At 58.0% G+C, this 11,093-nt stretch overlaps 1 protein-coding gene across 1 annotated transcript in view; it reads left to right on the top strand.

Moving 5' to 3' along the window:
• Window positions 1–3,837: 3,837 nt before the first annotated feature.
• Window positions 3,838–11,093, top strand: part of mpdu1b (mannose-P-dolichol utilization defect 1b) — a 12,834-nt gene continuing 5,578 nt past the window's right edge. The window contains exons 1-6 of the mRNA XM_060854696.1: window positions 3,838–3,998; window positions 5,938–6,003; window positions 7,044–7,176; window positions 7,543–7,628; window positions 9,077–9,195; window positions 10,915–11,025. Of these exons, the coding sequence (XP_060710679.1) occupies window positions 3,902–3,998; window positions 5,938–6,003; window positions 7,044–7,176; window positions 7,543–7,628; window positions 9,077–9,195; window positions 10,915–11,025 (612 nt within the window). The 5' untranslated portion in view covers window positions 3,838–3,901. The remainder of the gene's footprint in view (window positions 3,999–5,937; window positions 6,004–7,043; window positions 7,177–7,542; window positions 7,629–9,076; window positions 9,196–10,914; window positions 11,026–11,093) is intronic.

The raw sequence follows: 11,093 nt of genomic DNA, 5'->3' as shown, positions 1-11,093 counted from the left end.
CGTCACCGTGTGGGAGAATCACAGACACAGACCCCCGTCCCGTCAACGTGTGGGAGAATCACAGACACAGACCCCCGTCCCGTCACCGTGTGGGAGAATCACAGACACAGACCCCCGTCCCGTCACCGTGTGGGAGAATCACAGACACAGACCCCCATCCCATCACCATGGAAATGTTTAACAGCTGGGTTGAGAGAGTTCCTGAGACAGCAGACTGGACCATGTGAATGTGGAAACAGTGGTACATTAAAGCCAAATGTCATCTTAGTAGCATCTTCGAGTTAGGGAAGAGATTGTACCAAGATTGTCACCTCGTTCAGATGCTGTATGACCACAATAACGGGAGATTGTGAGAAGGAAAAGATCAAATCACGTTTCTTCACCTCCTTCCTCCACTCTCACACTTAGTGACAGGAAAGGTCAAACACCACTTGCCTCCAAGTCGAGGCCCAGCTGTGAGCGACTGGCCGTGTTGGATATAGCAAGCTCCACAACAGATCAATCTGGCCTCCAGCGATAAACTGAGGGGAAAATTGTCATGCTCATCGTGGACAACACACGGGTTATCTTCAAAATAGTGAGCACTGGATCTGCTATACACACCTACCTGGGAGGGAGGATAGACTTTGTAACTGCATCTGCTCCCTCAGCACTGACTCTTCGACAATGCGGCGCTCCCTCAGCACTGACCCTCCGACAGTGCGGCGCTCCCTCAGCACTGACCCTTCGACAGTGCCCACTCCCTCAGCACTGACCCTTCGACAGTGCGGCACTCCCTCAGCACTGACCCTCCGACAGTGCGGCGCTCCCTCAGCACTGACCCTTCGACAGTGCCCACTCCCTCAGCACTGACCCTTCGACAGTGCGGCACTCCCTCAGCACTGACCCTCCGACAGTGCGGCGCTCCCTCAGCACTGACCCTTCGACAGTGCCCACTCCCTCAGCACTGACCCTCCGACAGTGCCCACTCCCTCAGCACTGACCCTTCGACAGTGCGGCACTCCCTCAGCATTAACCCTCCGACAGTGCGGCGCTCCCTCAGCACTGACCTTCCGACAGTGCGGCGCTCCCTCAGCACTGACCCTCCGACAGTGCCCACTCCCTCAGCATTAACCCTCCGACAGTGCGGCGCTCCCTCAGCACTGACCCTTCCTTCTGAGTGAAGGAATGGTGCAAGTTATTCAGAAAGTTTGGGAATGGTGGAACAGGAATGGGAAAGGGCAGGAAAGAAAGACAGAGGGTGATCTCACTGCCAGGTTTAGAAGGATGTCATCAACCTCCCGTTACACCCACAAAAGCTGCAGAGATTTTTTATCAGAGCAAAATGTCACCCAGTTTCACAGGAATACAACATGAGCTGGAACTAATAAACAAAAATCCCACTGACACTGCAAACTGCGATTCACACTCAGTGTAATGGAAAAACTCACTCGCTGAGGCAGCATCGGGCAGATTAATGTTTCAAACACAAAACCAACTCACTTTCAAAATAGGTAGATGTGAAAACTGACACTAAACCAAATCACATTAGGGTCAGGGGTCAAAAATCTAACAAGGGGGTTACAGAGATAGGGAGGGGCTGGAGGGGGTTACAGAGATAGGGAGGGGGTGTAGGGGCTGGAGGGGGTTGCAGAGATAGGGAGGGGGTGTAGGGGGTTACAGAGATAGGGAGGGGGTGTAGAGGCTGGAGGGGGTTACAGAGATAGGGAGGGGTGTAGGGGCCGGAGGGGGTTACAGAGATAGGGAGGGGGTGTAGGGGGTCACAGAGATAGGGAGGGGATGTAGGGGCTGGAGGGGGTTGCAGAGATAGGGAGGGAGTGTAGGGGGTTACAGAGATAGGGAGGGGGTGTAGGGGCTGGAGGGGGTCACAGAGATAGGGAGGGGATGTAGGGGCTGGAGGGGGTTACAGAGATAGGGAGGGGATGTAGGGGCTGGAGGGGGTTACAGAGATAGGGAGGGAGTGTAGGGGGTTACAGAGATAGGGAGGGGGTGTAGGGGCTAGAGGGTTTCACAGAGATAGGGAGGGGTGTAGGGGCTAGAGTGGTTTACAGAGATAGGGAGGGAGTGTAGGGGGTTACAGAGATAGGGAGGGGGTGTAGAGGCTGGAGGGGGTTACAGAGATAGGGAGGGAGTGTAGGGGGTCACAGAGATAGGGAGGGGATGTAGGGGCTGGAGGGGGTTACAGAGATAGGGAGGGAGTGTAGGGGGTTACAGAGATAGGGAGGGGGTGTAGGGGCTGGAGGGGGTTACAGAGATAGGGAGGGGGTGTAGGGGCTGGAGGGGGTTACAGAGATAGGGAGGGAGTGTAGGGAGTTACAGAGATAGGGAGGGGGTGTAGAGGCTGGAGGGGATTACAGAGATAGGGATGGGGTGTAGGGGCTGGAGGGGGTTACAGAGATAGGGAGGGGGTGTAGGGGCTGGAGGGGGTTACAGAGATAGGGAGGGGGTGTAGGGGCTGGAGGGGGTTAGAGATAGGGATGGGGTGTAGGGGCTGGAGGGGGTTACAGAGATAGGGAGGGGGTGTAGGGGCTGGAGGGGGTTACAGAGATAGGGAGTGGGTGTAGGGGCTGGAGGGGGTGTAGGGGCTGGAGGGGGTTACAGAGATAGGGAGGGGGTTACAGAGACAGGGAGGGGGTGTAGAGGCTGGAGGGGGTTACAGAGATAGGGAGGGGGTGTAGGGGCTGGAGTGGTTTACAGAGATAGGGAGGGGGTGACAGAGATAGAGAGGGGTGTAGGGGCTGGAGGGGGTTACAGAGATAGGGAGGGAGTGTAGGGGGTTACAGAGATAGGGAGGGAGTGTAGAGGCTGGAGGGGGTTACAGAGATAGGGAGGGAGTGTAGAGGCTGGAGGGGGTCACAGAGATAGGGAGGGGTGTAGGGGCCGGAGGGGGTTACAGAGATAGGGAGGGGGTGTAGGGGCTGGAGGGGGTCACAGAGATAGGGAGGGGATGTAGGGGCTGGAGGGGTTGCAGAGATAGGGAGGGAGTGTAGGGGGTTACAGAGATAGGGAGGGGCTGGAGGGGGTCACAGAGATAGGGAGGGGATGTAGGGGCTGGAGGGGGTTACAGAGATAGGGAGGGGATGGAGGGGCTGGAGGGGGTTACAGAGATAGGGAGGGAGTGTAGGGGGTTAGAGATAGGGAGGGGGTGTAGGGGCTGGAGTGGTTTACAGAGATAGGGAGGGGGTGTAGGGGCTGGAGTGGTTTACAGAGATAGGGAGGGGGTGTAGGGGCTGGAGTGGGTTACAGAGATAGGGAGGGGATGTAGGGGCTGGAGGGGGTTACAGAGATAGGGAGGGAGTGTAGGGGGTTAGAGATAGGGAGGGGGTGTAGGGGCTAGAGGGTTTCACAGAGATAGGGAGGGGGTGTAGGGGCTGGAGTGGTTTACAGAGATAGGGAGGGAGTGTAGGGGGTTACAGAGATAGGGAGGGGGTGTAGAGGCTGGAGGGGGTTACAGAGATAGGGAGGGAGTGTAGGGGGTTACAGAGATAGGGAGGGGGTGTAGGGGCTGGAGGGGGTTACAGAGATAGGGAGGGGCTGGAGGGGGTTACAGAGATAGGGAGGGAGTGTAGGGGGTTACAGAGATAGGGAGGGTGTAGAGGCTGGAGGGTTACAGAGATAGGGAGGGGTGTAGAGGCTGGAGGGGATTACAGAGACAGGGAGGGGGTGAGATAACCCCTGTAAATGGAGACATTTGTTTAATGTGCAATGTGGAAATATAATTGTTTGTTCCCCAGGAGGTGGTTGTTGTGAATGTTCAGCCCCAGGAGCTGGAGCTAGAACCTGGAGTGGGCGTGGCCACGCCCCGGAACCTTTCCGCCGGGGGGGGAGGGGCCGGGGGCCGTTGCGCAGCACGGACTCTTCCGGCGGCGGACCGGAAGCGGCCGATTCTCGGGCTGATCGAATGGCGGTCGCCGCGATGCTGAGGTCGCTGGCGCTCAAGTTCCTCCTGACGGAGAAATGCTACGAGGAATTCTTCCTGGAGTTGAACTTGCTGGACGGTGAGGAGTCGCCGAGAGGAAGGGGCCTCCTCCGTTCTTCCGTCGGTCTCGCCATTTCTCCGTCGCGGTCTCCCAGCCGTGGCTCGCTCCGATTGGTCCGTTCGAATCCGCCGCGGCCAATCCAAACGCGATGTGCCACCACCTGCTTCGTTATTGGCTTCTGCCGCCGTCCGTCAGGACGGAGCCCCGCCCTCTTAAAGACATCACGTCCCACCTGTAAATTACAGTCCTTGGACCTTTATTGCTCCAGTCATTGGTTTAACGTGAACCTCCACCTAGTGGAAGATTCCAGAAGGGCTGCAGAATAAAAAGTTCAGAGTTCACGGGTCAGCCACTTACAGCTGAGATGAGGAGGAATATTTTTGGAGAGTTATAGAATTCCTACAATGTGGGAGCAGGCCATTCAGCCCTTCGGGTTGTACTGACTCCAAATAGTATTCCACCTGGACCCATCTCTGTACTCTATCCATGATTAGCCTGGACACTACGGGCAATTTCCCATGACCATCCACCCTGACCTGCACATCTTTGGACTGTGGGAGGAAACCGGAGCACCGGAGGAAACCCACGCAGGGGAGAATGTGCAAACTCCACACAGTCAGTCGCCCGAGGCGGGAATTGAACCCGGGTCTCTGGCGCTGTGAGGCAGCAGTGCTAACCACTGATCCCTCTCAGAGGGAATGACTCCTGTCCGGAGAAGGTTGTGGAAGCTAGTACATTGATGGCTGAGATAGACAGATTTCCAGCAAGGGTATCACAGATTTTGGGCATTGGGGCAGGAAAGTGGAGCAAGCACAATGGGCTGAATGGCCAGTTCTCCACCTCCATCTTATGTTGTTGAGCTGTTGTTTGCCCACTTGCCTCCTCTGTACAAATCTCTCTGCTCAGCCCCCAGTCTGCGAACAGAATAAAAGTCAAGCCCTCCCCTCCCCACCCCACCCCACTGACACCGCCCTCATCAGACTCTCCTGGGATGGGGACAGTGCGAGGTTAGGCCCCTATACCCCCTCCCTATCTCTGTAATCCCCTCCACCCCCTCCCTATCTCTGTAACCCCCTCCAGCCCCTACACCCTTCCCTATCTCTGTAACCCCCTCCAGCCCCTACACCCCTCCCTATCTCTGCAACCCCTCCAGCCCCTATATCCCCTCCCTATCTCTGCAACTCCCTCCAGCCCCTCCCTATCTCTGTAACACCCTCCAGCCCCTACACCCCCTCCCTATCTCTGCAACCCCTCCAGCCCCTATACCTCCTCCCTATCTCTGCAACTCCCTCCAGCCCCTACACCCCTTCCCTATCTCTGTAACCCCCTCCAGTCCCTACACCCCCTCACTATCTCTAACCCCCTCCCTATCTCTGTAACCCCCTCCAGTCCCTACCCCCTCACTATCTCTAACCCCCTCCCTATCTCGGTGACCCCCTCCAGCCCCTACACCCTCTACACCCCCTTCCTATCTCTGTAACCCTCTCCAGCCCCTCCACCCCTTCCCTATCTCTGTAACCCCCTCCAGCACCTACACCCCCTCCCTATCTCGGTGACCCCTCCAGCCCCTACACACCTCCCTATCTCTGTAACCCCCTCCCTATCTCTGTAACCCCCTCCCGCCCCTACACCCCCTCCCTATCTCTGTAACCCCCTCCAGCACCTACACCCCCCCCCCCCCCCTTTGTGCGTAAACCCCTCCAATTCACTCTGTCCCTGTACTCACTGCTGCACCCCACCCCCGTGAGATGCTGCTTAAAGCCTGAACGTGACCCGGTCAGTGGCTGGGTCTCTAACTTGGACCGTGAAGCCGCTGTGTTGTTTTGTGGATGTGAAAGGTGCTTGAGCAATGCAGTTTCTGGCTGACAGCGGGTGCTCTGCCCACAGTGGAGTGCGGCGGGATCGTTCTGTGCAGACCCAGCATTAACGCTGCTTCTGTTTTTGCTTTTGTCTCCAGTTCCCTGCCTGAAACTTCTGCTCAGCAAAGTCCTGGGACTGTCCATCATCGCAGGATCAGTGATGGGTACGTGAGTCCGGAACCAATCAGATCCCATCAATTTATTCATTCACGCTGTTGGGGGCGGGGTCACTCTCTGTTTCCTGGCCCCTGTTGCCATGAGCCAGTCTGGGGAAGATGAACAGCAAAGGGTGGGGCATTTCCACACGGTGGGGGGGCCATCGGATTGAGGAGAGGGCTGTTTTCCCTGGAGCATCAGAGCTGAGGGGGTGACCTTATAAAATTATGAGGGGCATGGATAGAATAAACAGACAAGGTCTTTTCCCTGGGGTGGGGGAGTCCAGAACTAGAGGGGCATAGGTTTAGGGTGAGAGGGGATAGATACAAAAGAGACCTAAGGAGCAACTTTTTCACACAGTGGGTGGTACGTGTATGAAATGAGCTGCCAGAGGAAGTGGTGGAGGCTGGTACAATTGCAACATTTGAAAAGCATTTGGATAAGTATGTGAATAGTGTTGAAAATGTGTTGCTGGAAAAGCGCAGCAGGTCAGGCAGCATCCAAGGAGCAGGAAATTCGACGTTTTGGGCATAAGCCCTTCATCAGGAATGTGAATAGTATAGGAAGGGTTTGGAGGGATATGGGCCGGGAGCAGGCAGTTGGGCCTGGTTTAGTTTGGGATAATGGTTGGCACGGACTGGTTGGGCCGAAGGGTCTGTTTCCGTGCTCTATGAATCTATCTGGATTTTCCAGTTGCAGAGACTTCCGCTGCCTGGCCCTCGTGCTCTGGAATTCCCCTTTTCCTAAACCTTTCCTCTCCATCTCCGTCAAACTGAACTCTCTGCCGCGTGCAAGGTTACTGCTCGAGTCTCACTCTCCTGCGCCTGGCGATGTGGCATTTCAGGCGGTTTTACTAAATCTCAGGCGCTATATAAATGCGGTTTGCGTTGGATGTTGCTCGGCCCTGTTTTCCCGTTGGGGAATGTTGCTGGTTGGGAGAGGAGGATCCGAGTGGGAAGCTGGTGTCAGAGCTCGGATGGGGACGGTCAGTCCACAGGGTCCCCACTGGCTGTAGATTGAGAGTGAGATTGCTGTCTTCTGTTTCCAGTCAAACTCCCGCAGATATTGAAGGTAGTGAGGGCGCGGAGCACGGAGGGCCTCAACTTTAACTCTATCCTCCTGGAAGTGCTAGCCATCACCGGCACCATGGTATACGGGATGAGGAACTATTTCCCCTTCAGGTATGTCCAATTTCCAATTCTCAAACCGGTCATTCGGCGCGTCGGCCGAGGGTGGGCCCCACAATCCCAACCCCCTCTCTCCCCATTCCCCAGGGGAGAGCGGGGCCCCGCATTCCCAACCCCCTCTCTCCCCATTCCCCAGGGGAGAGCGGGGCCCCGCATTCCCAACCCCCCCTCTCCCCATTCCCCAGGGGACAGCGAGTCCCACAATCCCAACCCCCTCTCTCCCCATTCCCCGAGAGGGGGGGAGGGGAGGGGGGGGTGTGCCCACTTCATTCAGTCCTTGCTAACCCACACGGTGATGCCAGGGTGTGGGTGGTGGTTACGCTGACTCGGTCTCCTCCCTCTCTGTCTCTCTCTCTGCAGCTCCTGGGGTGAGGCGTTGTTCCTGATGCTGCAGACTCTAACCATTGGCTTTCTGATCCTGCATTACAGTGGCCAGACACAAACAGGTACGTTCCCCGTCCCTGTCCCGTCCCTGCACCCTCACCTCGAGGGCTCAGACCCCACGGTGCAGGAAGCTGCCACTTTCTCACTCTTCACTGGTTGGGGGTAAATGCAGGGGGACGGGGAGGGGGGAGGTTTTGCTGGAAACTAGGACGCTCCCAGGGAGATTGGGTGATGCCTCCATCAGCATCAGACACGGGGTCGGGGGGCAGGCGGGGGGGGAAGGAGAGGTACCAGCTTTCATCTCAGAGTGAGACCATCACATGTTCACTGGGATGGCGGCGCACTCCAGACCGGGAGGTGCTGAGGCAGACCAGATCCCAGCAGGGCCCAGGTCACTTGCTCACTCGCTAACTGGATCCCAGCAGGGCCCAGGTCACTGGGTCACTCGCTAACTGGATCCCAGCAGGGCCCAGGTCACTGGGTCACTCGCTAACTGGATCCCAGCAGGGCCCAGGTCACTGGGTCACCCACTCACCAAATCCCAGCAGGGCCCGGGTCACTGGGTCACTCGCTAATTGGATCCCAGCAGGGCCTGGGTCACTGGGTCACTCGCTAACTGGATCCCAGCAGGGCCCGGGTCACTGGGTCACTCGCTAACTGGATCCCAGCAGGGCCCAGGTCACTGGGTCACCCACTCACCAAATCCCAGCAGGGCCCAGGTCACTGGGTCACTCGCTAATTGGATCCCAGCAGGGCCCGGGACACTGGGTCACTCGCTAACTGGATCCCAGCAGGGCCCGGGTCACTGGGTCACTCGTTAACTGGATCCCAGCAGGACCCGGGCCACTGGGTCACTCGCTAATTGGATCCCAGCAGGGCCCGGGTCACTGGGTCACTCGTTAACTGGATCCCAGCAGGGCCCGGGTCACTGGGTCACCCACTCACTAGATCCCAGCAGGGCCTGAAAAGTGGTGCCCTTTGACCTTTGGGAGCTCGGGCTGTGACCTTTCCGAGTAGGAGTTGGGGGTCAGAGCAAGTCAGTTTGAGATGGTTTAATGGCCCACACCCCCATTCTGTTTCTGTCTGTCTCTCTCCTCTCTCTCTGTCCATCTCTCTCTCTCTCTGTATGTGTGTCTATGTTTCTGTGCGTGTCTCTCTCTATATCTGTGTCTTCTTACCTGTCTCTCTTTCTCTGCACGTGTCTATATATCTCTCTGCGTGCGTGTGTGTCTCTCCCTCTCTCTGTCTCTCTCTCTCTCTCTCTGCGTGTTTTTCTCTCTCTCTCTGTGTCTGTGTGTGTTTCTCTCTGCGTGTTTGTCTGCATGCGTCTCTCTGCGTGTCTTTCTCTCTCCCTGTGTGTCTCTCCCTCCCTGTGTGTCTCTCTCTCTCCCTCTCTGCATGTGTCTCCCTCTCTGAATGTATTTGTGTCTGTCTTTGTCTCTCTCTGTCTCTGTCTCTATATGAACTGTTCTAATCCCTGTTCTCTCTCATCCCCCTCCCCCCTGCTCAGGTGTGAGCTGTTTGCTGGTTTACTTCGCTATGCTGATCCTTCTGCTGTCACCTCTGACCCCGTTGAAGGTCGTGACCTTACTCCAGGCCCTCAATCTGCCTGCAATCATGGTCAGCCGGGTAAGAACCAATCCCGTTTACCACGGGTACCTTCATTGACATAGCGCCTCTGACCACCCCAGGGAGACAGCCTCAAACCCCTTCGCAGCCAGTGCAGTCAGTACTGACCCTGTGACAGTGCGGCATTCCCTCAGCACTGACCCTGTGACAGTGCAGCACTCCCTCAGCACTGACCCTCCGACAGTGCGGCACTCCCTCAGCACTGACCCTCCGACAGTGTGGCACTCTCTCAGCACTGACCCTCCGACAGTGTGGCACTCTCTCAGCACTGACCCTGTGACAGTGCGGCATTCCCTCAGCACTGACCCTGTGACAGTGCAGCACTCCCTCAGCACTGACCCTCCGACAGTGCGGCGCTCCTTCAGCGCTGACCCTCCGACAGTGCGGCGCTCCCTCAGCACTGACCCTGTGACAGTGCAGCACTCCCTCAGCGCTGACCCTCCGACAGTGCGGCGCTCCCTCAGCGCTGACCCTCCGACAGTGCGGCGCTCCCTCAGCGCTGACCCTCCGACAGTGCGGCGCTCCCTCAGCGCTGACCCTCCGACAGTGCGGCGTTCCCTCAGCGCTGACCCTCCGACAGTGCGGCGTTCCCTCAGCGCTGACCCTCCGACAGTGCGGCGCTCCCTCAGCGCTGACCCTCCGACAGTGCGGCGCTCCCTCAGCACTGACCCTCCAACAGTGCGGCATTCCCTCAGCACTGACCCTGTGACAGTGCAGCACTCCCTCAGCGCTGACCCTCCGACATTGCGGCGCTCCTTCAGCGCTGACCCTCCGACATTGCGGCGCTCCTTCAGCGCTGACCCTCCGACAGTGCGGCGCTCCCTCAGCACTGACCCTCCGACAGTGCTCACTCCCTCAGCACTGACCCTCCGACAGTGCGGCGCTCCCTCAGCACTGACCCTCCGACAGTGCTCACTCCCTCAGCACTGACCCTCCGACAGTGCCCACTCCCTCAGCACTGACCCTGTGACAGTGCAGCACTCCCTCAGCGCTGACCCTCCGACAGTGCGGCGCTATGAGGAGAGGGCTATTACAGGTGTGGGGGTGGGCAGGGTTTGGGGTATCCAAGGGGGCGGTGTTCGGAGTATTGGAGGGAGCGGGTTTCGGGGTAATGAGTGGATGGGAATCGGGGTATTGAGGGGGTAGAGATTGTGGTATTCAGAGGATGGGAATCGTATTGAGGGGGTGGGCTTCGGGATGTTGAGGGGGTGGGAGTTGAGGTATTGAGGAGGTGGAGTTCCGGGTGTTGAGGGGGTGGGAATCGGGGGATAGAAGGTCGAGGTTTGGGATAACGATGGTGTGGGGGTTTCGAGTGGGTGGGGTTCAGGGGTATTGAGGGGGCGGGGTTATCGGGGGTCAGGGTTATCGGGGCGGGGTTACCGTGGGGGCGGGTTACCGGGGGGGGGGCTGGGTTATTGAGGGGGCCGAGTTCAGGGTTACCGAGGGGGGTGGGATTATATAGCAGGTGGGGTTATCGCGGGGGTGGGGTTACTGAGGGGTGCCGGGTTACTGGGGGGTGGGATTACCGCGGGGGTGGGGTTATCACAGGAGGCAGGGTTACTGAGGGGGGCGGGTTACTGAGGGGGGCTGGGTTACCGGGGGTTTGGTTATCGCAAGGGGGGGGTTATGGCGTGGGTGGGGTTACTGAGGGGGCGGGGTTACCGGGAGGCGGGGTTCCGGTCGATGCTCCCCCTGATGTCGGTGTCTCTCCCCCTGAAGCTGATCCAGATTGTGACCAACTACAGCAATGGCCACACGGGGCAGCTCTCCGCCATCACCGTCTTCCTCCTGTTCGGCGGCTCCCTGGCGAGAATCTTCACCTCAGTGCAGGTCAGTCTGATGGTCACTCCCACCCTGCACCCAACCGCCACCACCTCCACCTCCACCGCCACCACAAC

The sequence above is a fragment of the Hemiscyllium ocellatum genome, chromosome 44 (assembly GCF_020745735.1).
Source record: "Hemiscyllium ocellatum isolate sHemOce1 chromosome 44, sHemOce1.pat.X.cur, whole genome shotgun sequence".
Classification (NCBI taxonomy): Eukaryota; Metazoa; Chordata; class Chondrichthyes; order Orectolobiformes; family Hemiscylliidae; genus Hemiscyllium; species Hemiscyllium ocellatum.
This window is presented reverse-complemented; position numbering and strand designations above follow the sequence as displayed.